Genomic DNA, 25,093 nt, shown 5'->3' on the forward strand with positions numbered 1-25,093 from the left:
CCTCGACTACACATATTCCAGGAGCCCTGATATCCAAAAAGGAAGTTACTGGGGCAGCTACATGTCTTTTCTCCTTTGTAATGATTAGATGGAAGGAAGGACAGGCTAAGAATTCCTAGGACAGAACAAAGCAAGCTCTTCTGGGGAGAGTTTTTACCCAAAGAGAGTGCTCAGCAGTATCACTTGGAGCAACAGCAATGCTTTTTTGTTTTTAAGGTTTTTAGAATACATTAAGCAATTCTTCTTCTAAATATAAATGCATTCTGATGACTGTTATCCAAACCCCTGGTGCATTTACCCAGTCAAAGGGGATGATCTGGGTTAGGAGAAGAAGAGCCGCATGTGCTGGGTACCTGGCCCTCCCGGAGAGAGAGGAAGGAGGCTGGTTTCCTCAGCTGCCTTCCAAGGTTCGGCAACGTGGTGAAGACAGGAATGGAGAGGGAACGGCGAGCTGGACCAAAGGGAAGGCTCTGGTGATCCCAGGGCAGTCCCACGCGCAGCAGAACCCCTGCCGGAATGAGCCCTTCTAATGGGCAGTTTGGACTTATTTGAAGACACGGAAATACAGGCTGAGGTGGTGCCAAGGGTCCCTCCTGGGTTTGGGGCCATCTCAGCTGCTGCTATCTGCCCCCAACACATTGCAAAACCAACATTTCCGGGCTGAAATATGGGATTCCAAATGTGTCATTTGGATTTCATTTTAAAACTAAAAGGACTTGAGCCTGCCTTTGGCCCAGATAAAAGGAACAGGGGGTCAGGACCAAATCAAGGATGAGATAAGGGTGCTGCCAAGGACAGAGCAGAGAGGGAATGGTGATGGTTTCCAACTCATCCACTCACCAGTTTGTCCTCCTTTTTGTCATGTGATCATCCTGATGTGCAGCCAACACCCCACTGTGGGCTCCCCTCTAGTACGTATCGGCTGCCATCTCCAGTCCCCAGCTCAGTCACTCTATACCCTTGGAATGTTCCACCCTCTCTTTAGACAACCCACATCTCTCCCCACCAATAAGCTCCGCTTAATAGTTACCTCCTCTAGGAAGGCAATCTCTCTGACTAATCCCAATTGGTTTTGAACAACCAGACCCTTTCATCTAACTTTTAGCATTTAAGGTTTTGATTACATAAAACCGAAGATCGCTTCCAGCACTAACATGTTATCCAGAGTTCAACAGAATAGCTGAAAGAGCACCCACAGTAAAGAGAGGGTGTCTGTCTTTGCATCCAACGTGCTGCTGGAGCGATATCCCCAGCCCTTCTTGTGGTTGAAAAGACTTTTCCTTGATAACAACTAGTGATGTTAAGTATTTTTTATGTATCCACTGCCATTCACAGAACTTTTTGTTCAAATCTCTCCCCATTTTCAAATTGGATTGTTTGCTATTTTATTACCAAGTTGTAGAGTTCTTTACCTATTATAGCCTTTTGTCATATATATGATTTGCAGCTTGATTATTCATTTTCCTCAGGATGTCTTTTGCAGAGCATAAGTTTTAAATTGCGATGAAGTCTAACTTACACGTTTTTTTCTTTTACGGCTATTGTTGTCTATGACCTGTCTACCCCAAGTCAGGAAGATATTCTCCGATGGTTCCCTCTAAAGCTTTATAGCTGCAGCTATTATGTTTAAGTCTACGATCCATCTTGAATTGATTTTTGTGTTTGGTATGAGGTAAGAGTGGAGGTTCATTTTTCCTCCTACAGATACCTAGTTATTCCAGCAACATTTGCTGAAAAGACTTTCCTTTCCCCCACTAGATTACTTTGGTGTCTTTGTTAAAAACTCAGATGACCATATATGTGTGGGTCTATTTCTGGTACTCTATTCTGCTCCATTGATCTTGTCAATTCTTATGCACCACACTGTCTTGATTGCTATAGCTTTAAAGTAAGTCTTGGAGTCAAGTAGTGTAAGTGCTCCAACTTTGTTTTTCTTTTTCAATATTGCTTTGGACATTTTAGGTCAAGGATTAGCAAACTTTTTTTTTTTAGGGTCAGACAACCATATGGTATCTGTCATATACTCAACACTGCTATTGCAGCATGAATATAGCCAGACAATATATAAATAAATGGGTGTGGCAGTGTTCCAATGAAAGTTTATTTACAAAACTGCAGCTGGTTCACAGGCCTTGGTTAGTGAACCTCTGTCCTAGGTTCTTTGCTCTTCCTTATAAATGTCAGAACAACTTACCAAGTTGGGATTATGATCGATATTGTGTTGAACTAATAAATAATTTGGGTAGAGCTGACATCCTAACAATATTGAGTCTTCCTCTGTTTACACAGTAAAGTAGATTGATTCTGAGGATGTTAAACCAGCCTTGCATTCCTGGAATAAACCCATGGGCTACGCATATATGCATTATAAATTCCCCAGTAAATTTCTCCTATCCATCCCCCAATCCCTACCTTCCCGCTGAAATTCATCAGTCTGTTCCATGCTTCTATGTCTTTGGATCTATTTTGTTCATTAGATTCCACATATGAGTGAGATCATGCAATACTTAAACTTTCTCCAACTGTCTTCTTTCACTTAGCATACTACTTTCCAGGTCCATCCATGCTGTTGCAGATGGTAAGAGTCCCTTCTTTTCGACAACCATGTAGTATTCCCTTGTGTAAATGTACCACAGCTTGAATTTTTAAATGTATGTTTTTCACCAAATTTGGGGATATTTTGACCATTTTTTTCTTCAAATATTTTTCTATGTCTTTCTCTTTCCTTTTCTTTCTTGAATTCTAATTGCATGCATGCTAGATTTTCTTTCTTCCAAGTGTTGACACTCCTCCAGAATCTGTTTGCTTCTGTTCACTCTCTAGTACCTTCCCATGGCTGGCATCCCCCACGCCACGCCCCCCGCATAAGATTTTAGTTATCTGTGAGAGGAGCTAAGTCCCAGAAGGAGCTTATTTCACCGTACTGCAAGTAGAGCCACTGCAATACCCATTGTTGCATAACATGCCATGGGTGCTTCACCATGTTACCTGTCCGCTCTACCAGCAATGGAGGCTCCAGTTGACTGACTCCCCCAACACATACACCACAGTCCTTTTCGAAAACCATGTCTTTGTGGAGGGAAGGCATCTGGATGAAGACACCGCCCCAAGTGAAAGCAAAGAGGTAGGCAGGTGAACGGGCATTTGAGGAGATGGAGAGAAGACCAGGATGGCTTTGGGGAGGCAGGGGAGAAGCAGGAGAGTTGTGGTTTGGGATGGCCCCTGTGCCTGCAGAGAGTTTGTTGCCCTGAATTACACAGAGACTGGGGTCCAGGATTCTGATTTATTCATCTTTTTAAGCCCAGATCTGACAGGATATGAACGAGAGGAAGCATGACGGGCAGGGTTGGAATGGATGTGAAAGAACTGACAAGGGCTTATTACTTTTTCTGTGGATGAAGGAGGGGTGCAACATTATTGATGATCACTTTAAATGTAGTTTGCAAGGCTGCTCCTCAGAAGACTGGAGATGAAGGAGTGGAAGGAATGTACTAGAACTCCACGTCTGTGGGTTTGGTGTCTTGGGAGGCTGGTGGTATCACTGACACACAAATCAGAGGGAAAAGGATGACTTCAGGCTTGGATGGAGTCTCTAAATAACCTCTCCAACTTCAGACCTCTCTGACTCTCTGTTTCCAAGTGTGGTTTCATGATCATGTTATTTATGTTCTAAAGCTAATGTGTGTGGCTGCTATGCTTTCAACTTGATGGTAACATCCTGAAAGCAAGAAGCAAGCTTTTACTTCTTTAATATTCGATGGTATTTTTAACAGAAGTTGGCACTTGAATTTTTCATCTTTTAATAACTGTTAATAATCAAGACCCATATGAATTTGCTGGATCTTTAAATAAATAAAATATGTGTGTTGTGGAGATAATAACCATTCTGGTCTGGGCACCCAATCTGGGGATGATCACTGCTTGGCCAAAATAGGTACAGATCTGGGTTTGAATTCAAGTTCTACCACTTTTAATTGTATAACCACTAGCAGTTTACTTAATCTCTCCAGGCCTCAGTTTCCTCAGCTGTAAAATGGGTCGATATCATCCCCCTCACAAAGTTGTGTGGCATTAAATGGCATATATAAAACACCTAGCACAATGCCTGGGACAAAGAAGGGCTCGGAGGTTAGTTATATTGAGATATTTTTCTCAGTATAGGTCTTAAACAACCCTGCACAGTAGTGCTTCCAATATTTTGTTGAAAGTGAGAGACAAAAGTATTTCTAAAATCAGAACAGGTTTCATTTACAACTCAAAATATACGATAATGGAAAATCCGCCCACAATTAGGCTTGCACCACTGGGAGAAGTATGGCACGAAGGGAATCAGTAGAACATCTCTAGTCTAAGCCAGATTAACTGTACAACATAATGAAAGGCACCTGCTTTCTCTTCACCTCAGTTTTCTGAACTGTAAAATGGAGATAATATCTGCTCTTATCTATTTTCTCGCTTGTAATATGGGTAAAATGAGACATAGAATAAAAATATTTTACTACTATAAAATATCATGTAAAATTAATATTTTATTGTTAAAATAAAAATATAGTGAATCAATAGGAGATGCATATAAGAGCTTTCAGTGCATCAATGCATCATTTTGATTCATTATGCATAGAAATGTGTGGTTTTCCTATCGCATCCAGAAACCAACAACGCCTCTGGTATTCCAGCCAGGCCACCCCCCTCGCACAGCGTCTTGGCAGCAGCTGCTAAACCTCACTGGGCCAGCCAGGACATACTCTTACCACGCCGGGATATTTCCTTTCAGTGATTATGGACACACGTTCTCTTCCCAAAGTGGCATATGCAAGGGTAATTATACTCCCCACCACGATGAGATTCTCCCAAAGAAGGAAGTGAAAACCCGTGGATGCCGAAGAAAGTACCGGTGCCTCTGCCGCAGCTCACAACCTACACACTTAGCCCTCCGTTCTTTCCCCGCGGACGTCGTGAATGCGCCAAGGCCACTGAGCATCTTTAGCCTAAGCACACTGGCATTCCTTCCAGACTGTTCAGCCACAACAATATTATTATTTTTCCTAAAATGATAGGGTCAACAAGGGTCAGGCATGCTAACTTTGATCATTTTTCATTTAAGAAAACACCCTAAAAGGCCAAAATAATTTAATAAAACATGTTTTTCTATGGTCAAAGTGAGGGCCAGCGAGCTCCTTTGTCAGTTCTGATGCTGCTGTATTTAAAGACAGCTGAAGCCTTGTCTGCCCTTCAGAAAAAGGAGACCATTCTCTTAACTGTTTTCTTTTTTATTTGTTTTTACTAGCACTATGACAGAAGCATTTTATTTTAATTCTCAATTATAGTGACAGCCTCAGTGTAGGCTGTCACTGAGTCAGGCCTGGCTGTGTCAGGTGGATTGAAAGAGAAGGGATTTTGGTTTGGACTGTATACAGCCCAAACATTTCCTGTCCCCCTGAACATTTATTCCGAATAGGTAATTTCTGCCAAAACAATCAAAGACGTTACTAGGAAATGTACATATTTTATACTTGACTTACTCTTACAGCATTTGCTGGACCAAATCAGAATACTAATTTTTCAGTTTTCTCCAGAACGAGGAAGAGCCTTCACTATTGTATTCCTTGCTTGAAAGCAAATGCTCAGCATGACTCTTAAGTGTCCAGCAGGTTTTTAAATGGTTCTCTTTCCTGCACTAAAACAACAGGCCACAGAGAATATTTAACTCAAGGCCTCAGAGACAACAGGACAAAATGATCTTGAGTCCTCAGTGGACAATTTGGACCATGTGTCCTTTCTCAAATGCAAACCTCCTGCCCTGGCTATAGGACAACACCTCCACCTCTGTGGCCACACCCAGCACCTGGTCCCTTTGCACCTCTCGTCCTGTTTCTAGGCGTGCTGGGGCCAAAGTCCCCCCCGTACCTCACATTCCCATTATGCTGCCCCCCTCCACCTCCCTACAGCGGCAGCTGTCCATCGCCTGCAGCTTGTGCTGCACCCTCCACCTCAGTTTCATGCTGCCTCACTGGCCCGACAAAAGCCATGGCACTTCACATGCAGCTCGAGCAGCACCTCAACAGGAAGTCTCTCCTGACTGAGCCCTCCCCAGGTACAAGAGGCCCCTCTGACCTCGGTGTGCCTCCCGCTTCTCTCATAATTACTGGTAGTGGCAATTACAGGAAGGCTTCTTATGTGCCCACCTCGATCCTCCTGCTTTCCAGGCATTATTTTATTGCTACAAAAACTCCATGAGATGAAATTGCTTGTTCAAAGGTCATGCAACTAGTAAGTGGCAGAGACCAGATTAGGGGTATTTGCTTATCATTTCTCTATTAGACCAAGAGTTCCTTACGACAGGAAATCTATTGGTTTCATCTCTGTAGAGGGAAAGACACACAGTATGAATACCTGACAAATGTTTGCTGAACAAACTGAACAAATAAGTGAATGGGTGGATGGATGAATGTCTCAATAATTAGTTTTCTTACCAATTAGACTGCAAAATCTCTTATAATATGAAATACTGAAATTCCAACTGCAAGAGAATAAAAGATTTGGGAGTTTGGGGGGCAGGTAAAGTTATCCATCATAAATGAATGTCAGGCCTTTGTTAATCTTACACCTGTGCTTCTGAGAGTCTCTATTCCTGACCCCGCAAACCTACTGGCATGTGAGCTCTGCAGCGACAGGAAATGTGTCTATTCTCTAAACTTTGGGGGTCCAGAACAGTGACTGGCATTTTGGGGATATCAGCAAATAGTTGCTAAATAAATAAATGAATAAAAGAGTGACTAGATAAAAGATTTCAAACTCTATTTAGACACAAGGCTAACTGACTTGGAAAAGTACTTCTAAAATTGTCCACACTATATTCATTCAAAACACTTCACAGCTGTTCTTTTAAGAGTAGTATTCACACTAAGTGACATCTTCTTTATTTCTTCTTTTCTACCTTTTCCATATCCCATTTTGATTTAAACAACTACAGATTTTTCCTGGATTCCACATGCCCAAGCTATGTAGAAGTAGACCAGTTTATTCATATATTTTTTATATTTACCTCACCTGAAAGTTTAGTGATACACAGAAAATAATTCAGAACGGCACTGTTGCAGCTCAAATTCCATTCTATAAATACTGTTACAAACTCCAGGCAACACCCACATGTCTCAAACATAGGAAAAGCTCCATTATAATAAAAAATTTTGCATGAGGCTTGCCAAATCTAACAAGAGCTTATCTACAGTAAATACTTGCCTCTTAAGAGAGACAAATGGTGTTTCAGAAAGAGCAGTAGGTTGGATCCTAGAGGCCTGGGTTCAAGTTCTGACTTTATTCTTTACTTGTGTGATCATAGACAGGTCAGTCTTTGAGGCTCAATTTCCTTGTCTCAAAAAGAGGGATCTTAACAGTTGTCATGTTCATCTCAAAGGGCTACTGTAAAGATGAACGAAGGCATTATGTGGAGGCGCCTGGTAGATGTTATGTGAAGTGCCACACATATAACAGGCGGTATTATTGTTGTTATTGTTAGAGCTGATACTGCATTCCATTCAGGGCTCCACACACTTTTCTTTTCCTCTTTTCTAGTCCCCGGGGGCAAAGGGTTTAAAACTCTGATGTCTCTAGTACTTTAAAACTGCTTCTCTCTTTCAAATGAAGTCAAATATACAACAGCTCCAAGTCTGTTTCAAGGTTGAGCTAAAATCACCAAAGCAATTATTTAGGGAGAGTTCAGGGAATTGTATGTAAGATTAAATGATCAGTTTAATGTTTGAGTGGAAAATAGGTAAATTCTCAAGGACTGCTGAATTACATCTTTCATGATATGGCTTGATATGAACTATTTTCATTTCAAGAACTATCCAGGGTAATGAAGAATTTATTTTTTGAAAATATTCTTCAAGCCAAAGGAATTTTATTTCTCAATGAGAAACCATTCTCCTTGCTCTCGAGTTCACTAAATTCAGATTGTTTAAATGATGTGTTAGACTACACTGTGACAGAATGTTTCTCTACTTTTTCATCTTGTGTATTTTTCTACATTTTTTCTTTCCTCCATTTTACGGCTGAGGCCAGTGGAGAATACCCAGTACTTGGAGACTCGGCGGAAGTTTCTAGAAGGGGAGGAGAGAAGTCTACTAACTTTCCAAAGGGACACCAGAAGTCTGGACAGGCAGTGAATGAGTCACTTTCTGTCTGTCTGGTCTTTTTCTCATCCTCAACAAGTTCATTTGAAAGCAGCAGTTCTGGAGCCCCGAGAGGCACGCTGGCACTGTGTGCGTGCGAAGCCCTTTCCAAAGCCCCCTCTGAAGGTCAGTCCCACCTTTTAACTGGCTGTGACCCCTGACAACTCACTGGGTGGCTCCGAGTGTCAGCTTCCTCTATTACACACGTCCAGTGAGTGTGCACACCTGTGTCTCACACATGCAAAATGGCAAAATGGCCAACAGGGCCATTCTCTCTTCCTTGTCCAAAAAGAAGCACTCTGGGAGGTTCCAAGCGATCTGGGAGTCAGGGTTAAAACACGAGCCATTAACTTCGCACAGGCGAGCACCCAGCAAGGCATCTTATGCATCTTGGTTTATTAATATTATTTAGGAGAAAAAGATGAACTCAAAGGTGTCCATCTACTGAGAAACCCTCTACCATGGAAAACTCATATTTTACAGAATCTGGATTCTATTGCCTGTTTAGCTCATTTTCAAAGACAAGTTAGACAAATATCTTTTTTCCTCCTTGTAACTTTCGTCCAACTATAATTCTCTATCTCTTTTAAACTTGGCCATTTCCACACCACAACCCTAAGTCCTTACTCACTATAAACTATGCTGAGCTTTTATCTCGAGGACTTAAAACTCAACATTGAACCAAAGTAGGAGGAAGCAGACAAGAAGAAAAATACAATAAGGCATTAGCTCATGCTTGATTGAAAGAAAGTCTGCACGCACACACACGCTATCCTCTGGTTCTTTTTCATTTCAGTCTGGAGTTATCCTAGTTTGTTCATTCTGTGTCTTTCTTTTAAAATGCTCTTTCCTTGTACAAATCCAGACCAATTCTAGCATTGATCAGAAACTTCCCTAGCTTCAGCTTTCACATAATTATGAATAGACAGTGTTTATATAGGGGGTGGGGGGGGGAGTACGCCCATTTCATTTAGCCATTCAATGACTATTCCCTGTGCACTAACTACATTCCAGCTTTTGTACTAATGGTTAATCAGACAGACCCAACCCCTACCTTCACTGGGCCTCTAGTCTAGTGGGAGAGACAGACATCACAACACAAACTCCACACAATAAATGACCCTGTGATTCGGAACAACCAAGAAGGAAGCACTCAGGTGCCGAGATAGAACAAAACTATGGAAACCCACAGCAGCAAAACTTCCCAGACACAACAAAGAGCTCCTTTTACACAACCCCAGGAGGTTCCCTAAGTTCTCTACAGGGTGTGCACCCACAGCATCATTAAGGAGCACGCCGAAAAGAAGAGGTGGCTTGCGGCGGAGAGCTGAAGGAAAGGAAACCAATATCATGTGTCCTTCGGTCCTTCCATCTGATCTTCCGAAGAAAGGCTAGCTCCTGCCTTGAGATGACAGCAGTACGTGACACGCCCAGCTTCAGCCTCATCAGTGTAAATTAATCAGTGTGTACATTGCCTTACAGGAAGGGCTGAGTTACCTCACCGCTATGTGCTTTCATGGACAGGGTGTGACGGTCCAGCTCCCGGTTTTAGGAGGAAGCCCCACCGTTGCTTGATCTACCTGGGCGCCTGCAGGGGAGGAAGCAATGTGCCTGCGGGAAGCCTGGTGCTGAGCAGGCAGGGGACTGAGCGCGGGACAACTGGGGGCCAACTCGCGAGATGGGAAGGTGCTCGGTCTTTCCTAAAAGCGGGAAGCTTGCATGAGGGCTGCCAGAAATGAAGGGTTATCTCCTGATGTTTCTAATTAGCAGAGAGACGCGCAGCTCACACAGGAATAAAGAAAAAGACAAGTTTACGATGATAACTTTGTCTCCACCAGACAGTATTTTTTGAAGTGACGGATCCTTAAATCAACTCTGCCTCTCCCTGCTCATTAGCAGCGACTCCTCACGGCATGAGCATAAGCATATCAAAAAGAAGCAAAGAACATCTTGTTATTTCTAAGGCCTTAGCGGATTTAATGTGTTACTGGGAAACGGAGAGTTTCGTGTGCTAGCCTCGGTAGGGGTCAGATTTTATAAAGTAGATGTTAGTTCAAGCAAGATCTGCATTAACTACCTGATCTGGATAAGTCCACCTCTTTGAGCTCCCAGGATAATATTGTGCTTTCATGATACTTCCCAGAGGTGAGGTGGGAAGAAAAAGGCTAGAGTAATAACTGTGAAACACATGTTCTCACATGTCATGCATTGGTGATGACACTCCGACCACACATTCATGATGCTATGCTGCCTGTTCAGAAGGTGTCCTCCCAGCTCCCAGCACTCTGCTCTTTCACTCATCCACTCATCCAGTGAACATTCAGTGAGGGCCTCTGAGCTACTAGGCACTGTTAAGAGCAGGTAATATAGAGATAAGACATGACCAGTGGCGTCATCATTGGGACTGGGATACTCTGTACGATTTAAATCGAGTTAACCAGCAGGTATATCAGTCTCTGTACTGTGTGCCCAAACCTTTCTCAACCCTGTTTGGCGGGGGAAGGAAGTGGAGAAAAGCATGGGGGGGTCAGCTCCACAGCAGCACCCTCCCTCATCCAGTCTCCTTAGCGCCTTCTCCATCTTGGCTTCTACCCACCTGTGCAAGCAATGCCTGCCTTCAGCGTGTGCTTACGACGCCGAGGAAGAGCAATGCCCCGAGGACAGACTCCAGGGGCCCCCACACCGGCAGAAGAAAGCAGTGCCAACTCCTGGGAATGTGCATGGTGTGCAGATGGCAAGGGGAAACCTGGCCCCTACTGGAACAGAGGGTTGACACCAGGAGGCAGAGTGGGACATATGTAATATTTTCAACTATAACGATTTTTTTAAATTTTTCCAAAGGAAAGTCCAATAACAAGTGTGAGTGAGGGGAAATGCCCGGGGTTTGGGAGCAAGAGGAAGATGAGAGGCATCGAGAGAGGTGGAGGAGTGCGTGCAGAGCTTACCCACACTGCGCTGTGCTGAGCGGAGAGAGATAAGCAGGAAAATGGTCAGGCATCAGAGGCTGCCGGGCACGGGAGCAGGAGGCCTGTAGGAAGATGCTCTTATCTCCCCAGGACGCTCCAGGTGGGGGAGGGAGACCATCTCCCTGTTCAGCACAGTCACTCAGGAGAGAGCGATATTGTCCAGCCCGCGGAGGATCAGCTGGGTATGCTAAGAGCTAGTAATGCAGAGACAGTGCCATTGCTTTAACCAATGGAACGTGAAGGACGAGAGGTGAGCAGGGCTTTCAATGTGCCCGACTGTTTCGCCTGGGCTCTTGGGACCCTGACCTCTGCTATGTGAAGAGTCTTGTTTGGTCACTGCCAGTCACAGGAAGATGACGCACAGGGACCTAAGCCACACAGGCAGCCTCAAGCAGAACCCCAGCTCACCTATAGAGGCAGAGCAAGAAATGCATGTTTGTGGCTACAAATCTCAGAAGTGTTGAGGTGCTACGTGGCATCAGTGGAGGAAAACCCAACTAGTACGGTGCATTGTGGGTCTGACACAGTTAAATGTGCCCCTGGAAGGAGAGCCCCCTCCAGAGCCTCCTCACCACTGTTCTGACGCATAAACGCACAAGGGGGATGAAAAGCAAGCCCGTTCCGAGAGGAACCTGGTAGCTGTCTCGGGCTTATTTTCCTACAGCAAGACAAGCCAGGAGTTACACATTAAATGTCTTAAATATTGATTGTTAGATGGAGCTGCACAGAATCAATCGGAAGGGAAAGGCCAGGGAATTTCACTGGAGCAAGGGGCAGGATATACAAAGTCAGGGATATTGAAATTTGATTAGTTCAAAGAATTTTTACAAAATTGGTTATGGCATCAGCCAGCCAACAGTTGATGTGAAACTCAGAGGAAAGCACTGAATGTCCAGAGTGGTCAATGGCTTTGCCCCGCCCTTTCCCCCCTCGACCCTTGTTCTAACAGGAATGCCATTCCAAGCTTTGGGACCACGAACAAAGGACCTGGGACAAGACAGAGAAGAAGAAATGTCTGGTGTCCAAGAGTGCCCTGCCAGGTCTTCATGGAATGCCAAACTAGCCCCTGCCCTGTGGCAGGCGCAGAACTGTCAGCCCCGGGGCTCAGGGAAGCCAGGCCGTTCGCAGTTCCAGGCCCCACCCTTGCAGAATGATAGGCGCTAACGGTTTCCCTGAGCGGGCGCTATCTGCTTTTTATCTTAGGGCTGGTGCTGCCGGTCACCAGGTTATCCCTCCTACGTATAAACGGGAAACTGCATATCTAACAAGTCCAAGGATTCTGCTTTTTAAAAAGTTCACGAGAAATATAAACGGGATTCAATTGAGGCTATTTCAGAGGTTATACAAGATGACCAACCCCACTTATCCTTCTTGCTAAGCTGCTGATTTACACTAAGAAGCTTACCAAAGCCTTCTGAGCTCATTTTGTACTCAGCCTCTTGGAAGGAATCCAAATTCGGGAACCAGGGGCCTAAGACCAGAGTCCACAGTGTGTTCCACTCATTTCTGCAGCTGCGTCTCTTCAGTGCTCTAATCCCTAATGTGGCATCATCTTTTTTCCCACTCAAACAGATAGCTGAGCCTGAGTGAGTCAGCCCATAGATAAAGCCTGCCTTTTGGCACTCAGTCATGTCACAAGAGGACAGCACATAAGAGACTCAGTCAGGCAAACTCACCCCAAGACTTCAGATCTTGTAAGAAAGAGGTGAGCCTCAGAAGGCGGCAGCTGAATGACTGATGCAGAAGATCATTCTTGCAGGAATAGACAGATCATCATCCTCTTGAAATTGCCATTCATTAGCTGAAGGCCTTGGGCCCTTCCTTCCCTCCTTCCTGTGCCCAGGGAGGAGCTCCTCTGCCTAGAATGACTTTCTCCCCTTATTCTTCAGGGCCAAGCTCACCTCCCTAGAAGCCTCTGGAACCACTGACTTGCCCCCAACTGGGTAGAGCGAGGCATGGCCTTCTTTGTTTAGAACTTTACAATAACATTTTGCACATGGTCGATTAATAATTTACACATTTGTTGACTGTTCCATAGTGTGAGCTACTGTGAGGCCAAGAATTCCAGCTATTATTCATGCACATATCTCCAGGCTCAGTGCCAGCTCTGGCACAGACTGACTACATGCTCATGAAATATTTTCAAACGGGCACTACCCTGATTTAGAATGAAACGGAAAACCCTTTGTTTTCAGGGACAAAGTAAATGCCCCAAAGTATTATACCTACTTTTACATTAAGAATCCTGGAAAATATTTTATTTGTAAAGTAAAACCTAATAACTTGGGATTAATTGGAACGTCAACCTTGATTAGCAAAAAGCCAGAATTAGAAAATGTCAGAAAGATGGTTTTAAATGTTCAAAGACCTACTGTCACTTCAAATAAGCCAATGATGCAGCAATGACCGGTGCTTAGGTACTTGCTCAGAAGGACAAATATAAATAATTTACATCAGCCTATCAATTGTCCATTTACATTGATTAAATATATCCTACTTGCAACCTTGCTTGTGTAATTCATTTGTTTAAAAAAAAATCCCTGCTTTTTTCCTCTTTTGGGGGATGGTGGTGGAATCTCTTTGAAATTGGATTAATCATGACCTTTGGTTCATGACACCCTTTCATCATTGATCCATGCATAGCCTGCTTTCATTTATTCAGTAATTTTTAATAATGCAGTAAGTGCTGCCCGGCTGGGGTGGCTCAGAGGTTGAGCATTGGACCATGAACCACAATTTGATTCCCTGTCAGGGCACATGCCCGGGTTGCAGGCTCAGTTCCCAGTGGAAGATGCACAGGAGGTAGCCAATCAATGTTTCTCTCCTCCTTCGTCTCTCTAAAATCAATAAAAATATATTTTTAAACAATAATGCAATAAGTGCTTATAAAACCACCACCCAAAAAGAAGCTGGAGAATAACATACAAAATTATTTGTTAATTATTGGTTAACTTCCATGAAATCCATCCCCTGCCTCCCCAGACCAAGGCAAGTCAACCCTGAATTCCAGGGCTATCACTCCCTGCTTGTCCTTTCTATACAGGTTTTATTGCCTCTAGCTGTAGTCCTAAAAACATACTTTTATTTTAGTTACTTTATCTCTGTTAAAAGCATGCCATGCTGTAGGTATTTGGGGACCTACTTTTTCACTTGATATTGTATTTCTAAGATTTAGCCACATCTCTCTCTACCGCTGTCTAATATTCCATTTGGGAACTACACCACCATACATGCATGCACTCTCTCACTGGTGGCATGTGGGCATGTGTGAGAGTTTTGCTATTGTTTACAGCTCAGCTCTGAACATTCTTGTTCATGTACAATAGCCCCTCGTGGATGTTATACCTAAGGTATATCCCTGGACCAAAGGGTCTGTGAATATTCAGCCTTCTGATGTGGTTATGCCAATGTACTCTCTCACCAGCCACAGCTCCTCCAACAATTTGCATTGTCAGACTTGTTAAGAATGGCCACTTATTATCAGTCTAGAACCAACTGGAATCACCAGCATTTACGAATTGGTGCAATCTAAATTAATCAGTGTTTTGAAATAAGAAAATACATTTGAATATAAAATAACTTTCCCTGTAGAAAATTTAGAAATATAGAAAAGCACCAAAAGAGCCCTAACTGGTTTGGCTCAATGGATAGAGCATCAGCCTGCGGACTGAAGGATCCCGGGTTCGATTCCGGTCAAGGGCATATACCTTGGTTGCGGGCACATTCCCAGTGGGGAGTGTGCAGGAGGCAGCTGATAGATGTTTCTCTCTCATCGATGTTTCTAACTCTCTATCCCTCTCCCTTCCTCTCTGTAAAAAATCAATAAAATATATTAAAAAAAGAGAAAAGCACCAAAAGAAAAACACACACGAGTTACAGTGTATTAAGATTTAGTACTCACTTACAATGAAGGAATATTTGCCCTATTGTAAGGGTACTCTATAATTGTAGGTCATTTAAAACCCCTTGAGAGCACTCCTTCCATCTGACCTCCTATTGAACACAGCCCTCTGAGTGTTCCAACCAGTCAGCTTAGCATCCCCATAGCTACTGCACTGTCCCAGGTACCCAGGCAGCAGCAAGACTCCGGTTAAATATCAGAATTAAAAGCTGAAGATGTGCTTTGAAATTCGTAACATCTCCCTTATGAGAGGTTTGTGTTCTATACAGTGGTTTCAATCTACACCTCTTTTGATCTGGGAGGAAGGGAAGGGAATTTCTTATTAAACACTTAATAAAAGCAGTTCTTTTATTTTAAATCCGTTTTCAGAAACTCCTTTGTAACACTGTACTTCCTCTCAGCAGTAAAATGACATTAAGGAGAGCAAACACAGTCTTTAGAATAACAAGGACACCATGGCCAGGCTGTGGGTGATTGAAGGCTGGTGCTCCCCAAGGCATGGAGATTCAATGCTAGGGGTACAGCATATGTTACATCCACTAGAAGAAGAGCATCGGTGAACTAGCCCAGAATGAACGGAGCGTCTGCTCCCAGCGCATCTTCTGGTGACTAAATTTCAAATGTACTGAATCTCACTTTGGTCCAGGAACCGTGTTAGTGAGAATTCAGAGAGGAGAAGGACATAGCACCTGCTTTCCATGGCATCACCATCTATGAGGGAAGACACCCAAACCAGGTGATTATAAAACAAGGAAGAGCCCTAACCGGTTTGGCTCAGTGGATAGAGCGTCGGCCTGCGGACTGAAAGGTCCCAGGTTCGATTCCGGTCAAGGGCATGTACCTTGGTTGCGGGCACATCCCCAGAAGGGGGTGTGCAGGAGGCAGCTGGTCAATGTTTCTCTCTCATTGTTGTTTCTAACTCTCTATCCCTCTCCCTTCCTCTCTGTAAAAATCAATAAAATATATTAAAAAAAATAAAACAAGGAAGAATGAAAAAAGTGCAGACGGCACACAGCAACTACCTCTGCATGTGCAAAGGTTCAAATGGCCGGTGTCACACACCGGGGTCCCTTCATGACCTCCTCTCGGTTCAGGCTCTAACCGTGGCCTCACAGGTTTGCAAATCTGCTGTTGTCGATGCGCCCGCAGAGGCTTTGCCTCCTGGGAGCCCACTCGCATTGGCCACGCCTGCCGAGCTGTACAACCAGCATGCCACTGATGATGTGCATTCTCTGTCTGCAAGTCGATTCACATGCGAAACCAAATGACAAGGGAAGGCACTAAGACAACTTGCGAGGTCTCCACTGAGGGCTACTGAAGGCCTTGGCACGCACTGCCTGGGATGCCTTCATCTAGTTTTATCTAGTTTTACCTGGTCCTCCTTCCAAGCTCAGCTCGAATATCCCCTCCTCAAGGAAGCCTCCCTTTATAGGCTCCCGCTACATATTTTAATTACACCCTGCCTTCTCATTTAACAGTTTCAGTTAAAAGATTTTACATGTTCTGTTGTTTATTAACTTTCAGTTCCCTGAGAGCCAGAGCCATGCTCATCTTACTCACCATTTTATTCCCAATCTCAAGTATACATAGTTCATAGTAGGCGCTCAAATATAGGGTGTCCCAAAAAACGTATGCACACTTTGAATATTTATAGAGGCGGTGTTAAAAATATGCTCCAGCTGTTAAAGTGTGCGTGCATCTTTTGGACACCCTGGGTTTGTGGGCGGGAAGGGAGGATAAGACAGTGTGCTGACTGCAAGTCCGCCACGGGAACAGCCTCCAATGGGATTTCGAGTCCCTTAGCCAAGATTCTCTTTCCCTTTGACGTGTCAGAAATGGGCATTGCCCTGCTTGCTCTCCTTTTCTGTGTGTGTTTCCACTGCTGGCCAACCACCTGAATACTCGCTTTGGACATGCACTACCTTTGGTCAGGTGACAATGTAATCAGACTGGCCTAAGTGTCTTTCTGTCTGTGTAAAGCAGCTTTGTACACCCCCTGGCCTGACCTATTTTATGGTCAATTAAATCTCAGGGAGTAGCCTTGCTTCCAAGTCCTGGGGATTCCAACACTGTCAAGCACCTGTAATCGCCACACCATTTACCCAGGGTTAATGGGAATATTCCAGGATGCACCGCAGTCACAGAAGAAATAAGACAGCAATGTGTGTGTGTGGCTGACGCCTGTTCAGATTTCATACAAGCAGAAGCTAGCGATGACATTCTTACATGCTTCAGCTATTTTCTCAAAATATGATATTAATTTTGATAATTAGAAACAAAACGAGCAGGGGTCTGGGAGTCTGGGTGAGATCTAGATTGTTTGGATCCTGGCCCTGACACTAATTCAGCTGTCAGCAAGCCCGATGCAGTGCTGGCTTATGTTAATGAAGGAATTGGACAAGATGACCACTACGGTTACTTCCAGTCTTGACATTACACTAGCCAATGATTATTTTTCATCAAAGCACTTCTCCTCAACTTCGTAAGCATCTCAAAACTCAGTCCAGCTGCTGGCAATGACCACCACACACCCAGGGGCCTGGGATAATCATCTCTAAAGAAATCACAGCAATGTCTTAGGATTTCATGATTACAAATGAAATCATTCAAGAGGCAAGCAGGAATCCTAGGGACCTGACGCCAGCTAACACAGCAGATTCTGTGGCACACGGACCTTCTCAACACTTGTTCATCGCAGGATGGAGAACTGAAACGCCGGGGAATCTCACCACCACCAGCTCTAAGGAACCCTCTTCTTTTGATTTCGCCTGTAAACTATTTTCCATATATAATAGTCAATCATGACCAAGTGTTTCCATAAATATATAACTTTTCCAGTCTTTGCAAAAAGCCCTAACAGCTAGTTACTGGTTCTCTTCCCTATTCCTGATATCGGGATTCAATTTCCTTCACCTCAGCCCCCCAACGCACAGATACATTCACAGACCCTGTCACAGTTGCTAAGTTACTCTCTCAAACAGGCGTTCAGCTATAGTACAGACTCATCATGACTCTGCTTATAACCAAAAACTCGTCTCGGTTTTAACTAGCTGGTATGTTAAATTCAAAGTCCCAATTATGTTTAAACATTCCACAAACCCCCCTTAGAAATGGGCATCTCCGATGAGGCCCTTCCTGTCTGAAAGGAAACTACCAAAAAGAACAAACACAGCAACTAAGGGCTTGTACTCCAGAGACACATATCTTTTTCTGCTACGGCAACTGTAAATAGACTAAGCACAAAAATGTGAATTCCAAAAGATCTCAAATAGGATATTTACAAACACAAAACAAAGAACTCCTGAGGTTGTATCTATGGCTGGTGTACTACTTGCCTCGAGTAGTAAGACTCCACGCCCAGCGCCTCCCGCACACTGGCGATGTGCTGCTCCAGCGCCGAGCTGGTGGCTAGTGGGAGGTTTGCACTGCTGCCGGCCTGGAAGTCACCGGCGTTTTCCATTGTGTTGTCACCCAGGTAGTGCTCGTGAAACTTCAGGATTCCTGAAACAAGACAGGCACGGCCAACGTTACAGGACTGGGGTTGGGGGCAGGAAAGGTGAAGGATGGGACAGCAATGCCAATGCTATGTGGCCTCTTTAACAGGCAGGCCTTCCTCCAAACCATGTGAAGAAGTCCTGAAACCCACCCTCTCAAGAGGGTTTCAGAGGTTTGGTCAGTGCCCTTTTGGCAGCTTTCACCATAAGGTTTGGTGCCTGAAATAGGGAATTCAACACAGGGCTTTTGCTTTTGCTTTTGACGATATATTCTGAAGCCCCTGAAATGATGACTACTTCACAGGTATTTCAAAACGGAAACTTTCACCAACTAGGGAAAGTTTTTTTCCAGAAGAGTGCAGGCGCATGCCAGCGTTTAGTCTCCCCAGGAACTGAAATCCTGAATAAAAATATAACCAGCCAAGTGGAAACGGTGGTACTCAAAGCCCTTTCATTTCACAAAAGCAAATCAAAACCAATCTGTAGTACAAAGGCCAGATATAAACATATAAAACTATTTTTAAATAAGACTAACTGGTCAACAGTCATTAATGGATTAAAGAAGCAAAAAATGACGGCGGCATGAAGCTAACAGAACCCAGAGTGGTCTTCTAGCAATAAACACAGGACATGTTCTCCCACGGTAATGAGGTGTGTCAGCGCTGGAAAATGCTGGTCCTCTCTGATTTGATTAGGGCCCCAGTGAAAGCTTCAGAGTCTCATTAAGAGCAAAGAGGAACAGAAAGGGAAACAATAGGAGCCTCATTATACACGGCTCATTATTACAGGGATATGGATATACCACCTGTCAAATCATGTCCCCAAAACGTAACAACCAGAGAGAAAGAGCCTGATATCTCTGTTGTCAGCCAAGTCCTCCTGGGTATTAGTGCCTGCTGGGGGCTGGGATACACAGGGATTCATCCCACGGTGGCTGACACTCACCAAGTCACCATGAACATCACAGCTTAAAACCTTCAGCATAAAAAGGTCAGAGGTAAAAATGTTCTTTATTGAAAGCCCATAAAAAATGGAGTTAAGGGGAAAGATTATAAGCGATAATGCTGAGGCACGGCGTGTATAGGCACGAGTGCTTAGAACCCAAGAAGCATCTGAGAGTTGTCATCCAGCCATCACTTTTTAAAATCAAAGCGATGGAGACATAATCAAGAAACCTTATCAATTCTCCTGGCAGTTGAACTTTCTGAAATTGGCTTACAGATATTCAAGAAGCTCATTCTTCAAGATTCCCAATTAGAAGATCCACTTCCCCAGTCAATAAACTCTTAATTGGGTCTGGTGTGTCTCCAACATGGTAAAGCCATCAGCATTTTATTATGCGAAAAGTAAGGCCCTAACAGCTAGTTACTGGTTCTGTATTTAGTGAAACTGTTACAGCCTGAACATTTAAAGCCAATTTAATCAAAGGAAATTTTTATTTCTGAAATAAATTTACAATGGATGAAACTGGTTAAAATGGATGCTGATAAATTCAGAAATGCCAAGCATAAGACTTCTTTTATATACCGTGAGAAGGGTTTGCCACTATCGTTTCAGTCTCTTTAACTTTACCATAACAAGGGTTAAAACCATTAAATCATAGCTAGAAAGCACTCCTTAGGACTTAGTCATAGCTTTATTACCTAATGAACAGCAGCTGCCTACAAACAGGACTGCTAGTGAAATTAATCCTCCTGCTCTTCGTCTTCCTTGATAAATGCTTCCACATTTGCCAGTGCGGAGCAGCCATTTCTTGGGGGAATGAGAAAGCTGGGCTGTCTTATTAATTGAATGCTCCACCATGGACTATCCACTGTGGCTGAGACTTTGCTGAAATCCCACATCAGCTTCTTAGTCTGATCTATGGTAACGCACCTCTATTCATTAGACGTTCACAGTCTCGTGTATAATTGCCCTGTTCCTACAGAAAGAGAGCTTACCTGCCCCAGGAGCAAGCAGCCAGCTATACAGGTAGCCCGCGGCCAGAGAATAGTACAGCACTAGTCCTCTCTGGCCATTCACCATCTCTAAGATCTGATCGATAGTGACTGGAGAGTAGGGGTCAGAGTCCTGTTGTCCTGTTTGTCGTTCTACTAGAAGATCCGCAAACGCCCTCGTCCGTCCTCTTTCTGCCACAGCCAGGGCTTCGTCATGATGGCCTACGAGACAAAAGGGACAGACTGAGGATTCCATGGGGAGTGTGCTGACAGAGAGGGGCCATCAGCTACAGAGATCCTGGGCAGAAGCCTCACTACCCCCGCACTCCAATGTGTGTGCGCATCTCAGTCCAGCCTCAGATGATAGGTGTAGTGTCCCCTTTGGGAAACCCCGTATTTTCAGATTCCACGCCACCCAAAGGTCTCGGCCTCCCCCTGTCTTGCAGCCATACACGAGAGCCAGCTTTGCCACACTTTAGGGGTTCATCCTTAGCATCTGCTCCACAGCCCGAGGTGCCTCCTGGCCTCCTGGCTTCTGACCCCATTCACTTGGCTCTTTGGACGCTGGTTACCCTCTGACTTTACTGCTCAACTCTGATTTGACTTTGGCAGATGAGCCCTATAGGACCTGGCTCTAGACCAGCCGTGGGCAAACTACGGCCCGTTTGAAATGAATAAAACTAAAAAAAGAAAAGACCGTGCCCTTTTATGCAATGATGTTTGCTTTGAATTTATATTAGTTCACACAAACACTCCATCCATGCTTTTGTTCCGGCCCTCCGGTCCAGTTTAAGAACCCATTGTGGCCCTCGAGTCAGAAAGTTTGCCCACCCCTGCTCTAGACTATCTCTCCTCAATGCAGCTCCTCTACACTTCATACTGTCCAAGCCCACCCGCTCATCTTCCTCCCAGGTTATATCTCTGTGCCTTTGTGCATGCTGGTCCCTCTGCTGAGTGGGTCCTCCCCCCTTTCACTGACCTTGTCTCAGAAAGAGGACCCTAATAGTTGCCCTGCCCATCTTAAAGGTAAAGATTAAATGAGGCACTGAATGTGAAGATGCCTGGGAGGCATTATTCAAAGCACCATGGGTATAGCAGGTGATTATTGTTCAAGCTGATAGCTCGTTCCATTTTGGGCTCCCATACACTTCTCTCTCCTAATCCCCACGGGCAAAGGGTTTAAACATCTGAGGTCTCTAGTTGTTTGAAATTGCTTCTCTCTTTTAAGTTTTCCCTCAGTCTTTCAATCCAACTTCTAATCCAATACAGTTTTTTGGTGTAACAACAAATCATATTTCATCACAGCAATCACCAAACGACTAAGATACGCAAGCTCACACACTCACGGTGGGAAACCCAGCTGCTCTCACCTAGGCTGACGAGCACCCGTTGCAAGGCCTGGTAGGATGACGTCTGCAGGTCAAAGAGGGAGAGTTTGTAGTCTGTGCTCAGCTGCGCCTCATGTCGTATTGTTTCAAACAAGGCCGATGCCCTATAGAGCTGCAAGGAGGGGAAAGGGAACGTTATCCATTCCCCAGAAACCACACTCCAGCCACACACTGACTAAAGACAACTTTTGCTCACATCTTGGTGTACAACCTAAAAAATTTTTTTAAAGGGTGGTAAGGATGAATTTTATTTCCAGGTAGGTCCTAGTGGAAAGGCATCAGATCATATACCTGGTAAACTAGTTTACGGTATGTAATCAATTTTTGACAGATAAAGGGAATTATTTATTTTTAATCCTTACCCAAGGATCTTTTTCCATTGATTTTTCGAGAAAGTGGAAGAGAGAGGGAAAGACAGAAATATCAATGTGAGAGAAACACATCAATTGGTTGCCTCCTGCACGTGCCCCAACCAGGGTCCGGGCCTGGGAAGAGCCTGCAACCAAGGTACGTACCCTTGACAGGAATCGAACCCAGGACCTTTCAGTCTGCAGGCCGATGCTCTATCCATTGAACAAAACAGGTTAGGGTGGATAAAGGGATTTAGAAGACAGGTTATAGACTTGTCGTCTGAAAGTTGTAAAACAAAAAATCAGCTACTAATCCAACCAAGTGCTGATTTTGAATTTTAAAAAATGTCTCTCCTCTTGTCATCAAGCAGCCATAATTCAGCACACACACTTCTCAGTGCCTAAGGATTGAAGTGGGAACAGGTGTGGTGCAGGCAGGCTGGGAATAGACGAGGGGGGAGGGCGAGGGGCGGGGAATGAGATGAAGGCCGCACACTCCCAGGAGAGGCATAGCTTTCTGGAGGCGGCTCAGCTGAATCAAACACTGGCCTCCACAGCAGTGTCCCAGGGTCAGGTCTTTGCTGGACCAGCCGCCCTAGAGCCACACACACTTCCCTGCTGCTCGAAAGGCTTCTCTATCAGTGAGATCACAAACCTCTTCTGATATTTACATGCTGAAAATACAGTATCAAATGTTAAGTTCATGCAAATTTAAAAAATAGAATGCTAAGACCCAGAGGCAGACTGGGAGAGAGGGATGACTCCCAGCTCTGCCACTGACCAGCTGTGTGACTTCTGGTGGGCTTCCGAGCCTCCGCTTCTTCTCTGCAAAGGACAGTTATCATTCTACCTCGCATGGTTGCTTAAGGAATACATACAGTGAGTGAAAGTACTGTGGAAACTGAAAATTACGACATCAATACAAGTTTTAATTTTTAAAACCAGGAAACTGGAGAATTCTTTAAATTGCCTTTAATAGTTTAAAAAGTACAGTAAAATACCATAACATTTTAGGATGCTATGGCACAAATTCAGTCACATCATGTGCTCAACTTCATTCCCTCATCCTTTGCCCCTTCTGCCTAGCACAACGCCCTCCCCAGTGATCATTCATATGCTGCTTAAGTGGTTAAGTGTGTGATTTTAGATTATACCATCTCACAACTCCTCCAACCTTCCTCCAACCTTCCAGAGGAGCCCACAAAGGCAGAACCATGAACTGTGTGTGTGTATGTGTGTGTGTGTGTGTGTGTGTGTGTGTGTGTGTGTGTGTGTGAGAGAGAGAGAGAGAGAGAGAGAGAGAGAGAGAGAGAGAAAGAGAAATCAGGACATTAAATCCAATAATCATGAATTCTTGACTACTTCTATTATAAAATGTATGTATGTAATTTCATATTAAGGATTAATGAGGAACAGCAGCACATAATACAAGAATGTCAAAGAAATTATTGAGAAATCTATCACACAGCTGAGCAGGAATCTTTACTATGCTCAGCATTTCTGGGCTGGTACAGGCTGGAAAACCTTTACATCAACCCAAGTGCAGAGGCCAGCACCTTCTGGCCAATTATGATGAGAACAGTAATCCCAAGATTTCCACCTGGGACAAGGGTTCTACTCACCTGGTGTTGAGCCTCCTCCAGGTTCCCACTCGCCCAAAGGGAAAGGCCAAGACCATGGCGAATTTTGGCTTCATCTTCCCTTCGGCCCAGTTGCTCAGCTAACCTTAAACCTGAAATCAGATAGAGAAATTTTAAGGAAACATAGAAGATACACAATTCCACCTGCCAAGGAGTCCAGGAGGGTAATTCTGTCTCAAGTGTAAATAAAATATGTTAACACAGCTAGATAAAGTGCAGGGCAAAGGGAGAACCAGCCAGGCAGAGTAAGCATTCTCTTCAAATTCTGTGATGGCAGCAACCTTTCCAGGGCATGCAAGGCGCCCCAGGAAGAGCTCAGGTGATGGCGATCAGCAGGAGACAGGTTTGCGTGGCAGGCAGAAACACTGAAACGAATGGAACCTAACCTGCCACCCTCCCAGATGTGAAATCCCTCGCTTTGCAAATGAAAACTGGGCCTATAAATGGATCTAACCCAATTCTTTGGCTGCAAAAGCTTTTCCGGCGGTGCCATGGTCAAGCACAGAAGCCACGCGGATACAGGTCCCTGTTTCACGTGCACAGGATCCAATCAGTGTGGGAGGGAGACATACTGATGTACTCCCGAAAGCAGAGTGCTCACACCGCCTGACACCACCTTCTATCACTGATGCTGATGCATTTCATGTCCAATCTGTTTTTCCTTTAAGGCTGAGATTCTGATGTGCCTCAGCGGGGTTGCAGAACAAGTGCTATTATGAGTCCGAAGTCTTAAATAAGATCGTCCCCATTCTAAAGGCTTTCCAATAGACACCTGCAGTTCGGGTCACTTACCTACAGTAAGCTTCTGAATTTCAGGACACCAGCAACCTCCAAGGCTTTGTGGGAGCCAAATAAGGGGGCGCCCACTTACTGTATTGGCCACTAAGCAGTTCTCAGCATCACTTTGTCCTCATTACCCTCCCTGCTCTCTGTACACAGGCGTTAGTTTGTCCAGAAGACAGCATGAAGGCTCCCACACTACAGCTGCGCACACAGAGAAAGGACTTCCTTTTCCTAATCTAATTCAGGGTGGATGGGAGCCCGCTTCTGAGCATGCGGGGCCCATGCAATTTCAGGCTTTTGAAAAGGAACTGAGTCAGTTGAGAAGCTAATAAAAGCAATACTCAGGTTCCAGCTCATAAAAATACTACGCATTTCAAAATGCATATAACTCAGAAAACTTCGAAATAGCATTTTAAGTTTAAATCATGTTACTGGGTAACAAAAATAATACTTGCAAGTT

The 25,093-nt window shown here is 44.3% G+C and overlaps 1 protein-coding gene across 4 annotated transcripts in view; it reads right to left on the minus strand.

The window, feature by feature from the left end:
- The window catches only part of TTC28 (tetratricopeptide repeat domain 28), a 387,004-nt gene that overhangs the window by 51,603 nt on the left and 310,308 nt on the right, over window positions 1-25,093 (minus strand). For all 4 annotated transcript variants that reach the window (XM_059677128.1, XM_059677127.1, XM_059677126.1 and 1 more), the window contains 4 exons: window positions 23,833-23,942; window positions 21,843-21,972; window positions 20,476-20,694; window positions 18,377-18,542 (listed from right to left, as the gene is read on the minus strand). In XM_059677128.1, the coding sequence (XP_059533111.1) occupies window positions 18,377-18,542; window positions 20,476-20,694; window positions 21,843-21,972; window positions 23,833-23,942 (625 nt within the window). The remainder of the gene's footprint in view (window positions 1-18,376; window positions 18,543-20,475; window positions 20,695-21,842; window positions 21,973-23,832; window positions 23,943-25,093) is intronic.

This window comes from Myotis daubentonii, chromosome 19, assembly GCF_963259705.1.
Source record: "Myotis daubentonii chromosome 19, mMyoDau2.1, whole genome shotgun sequence".
Lineage (NCBI taxonomy): Eukaryota > Metazoa > Chordata > Mammalia > Chiroptera > Vespertilionidae > Myotis > Myotis daubentonii.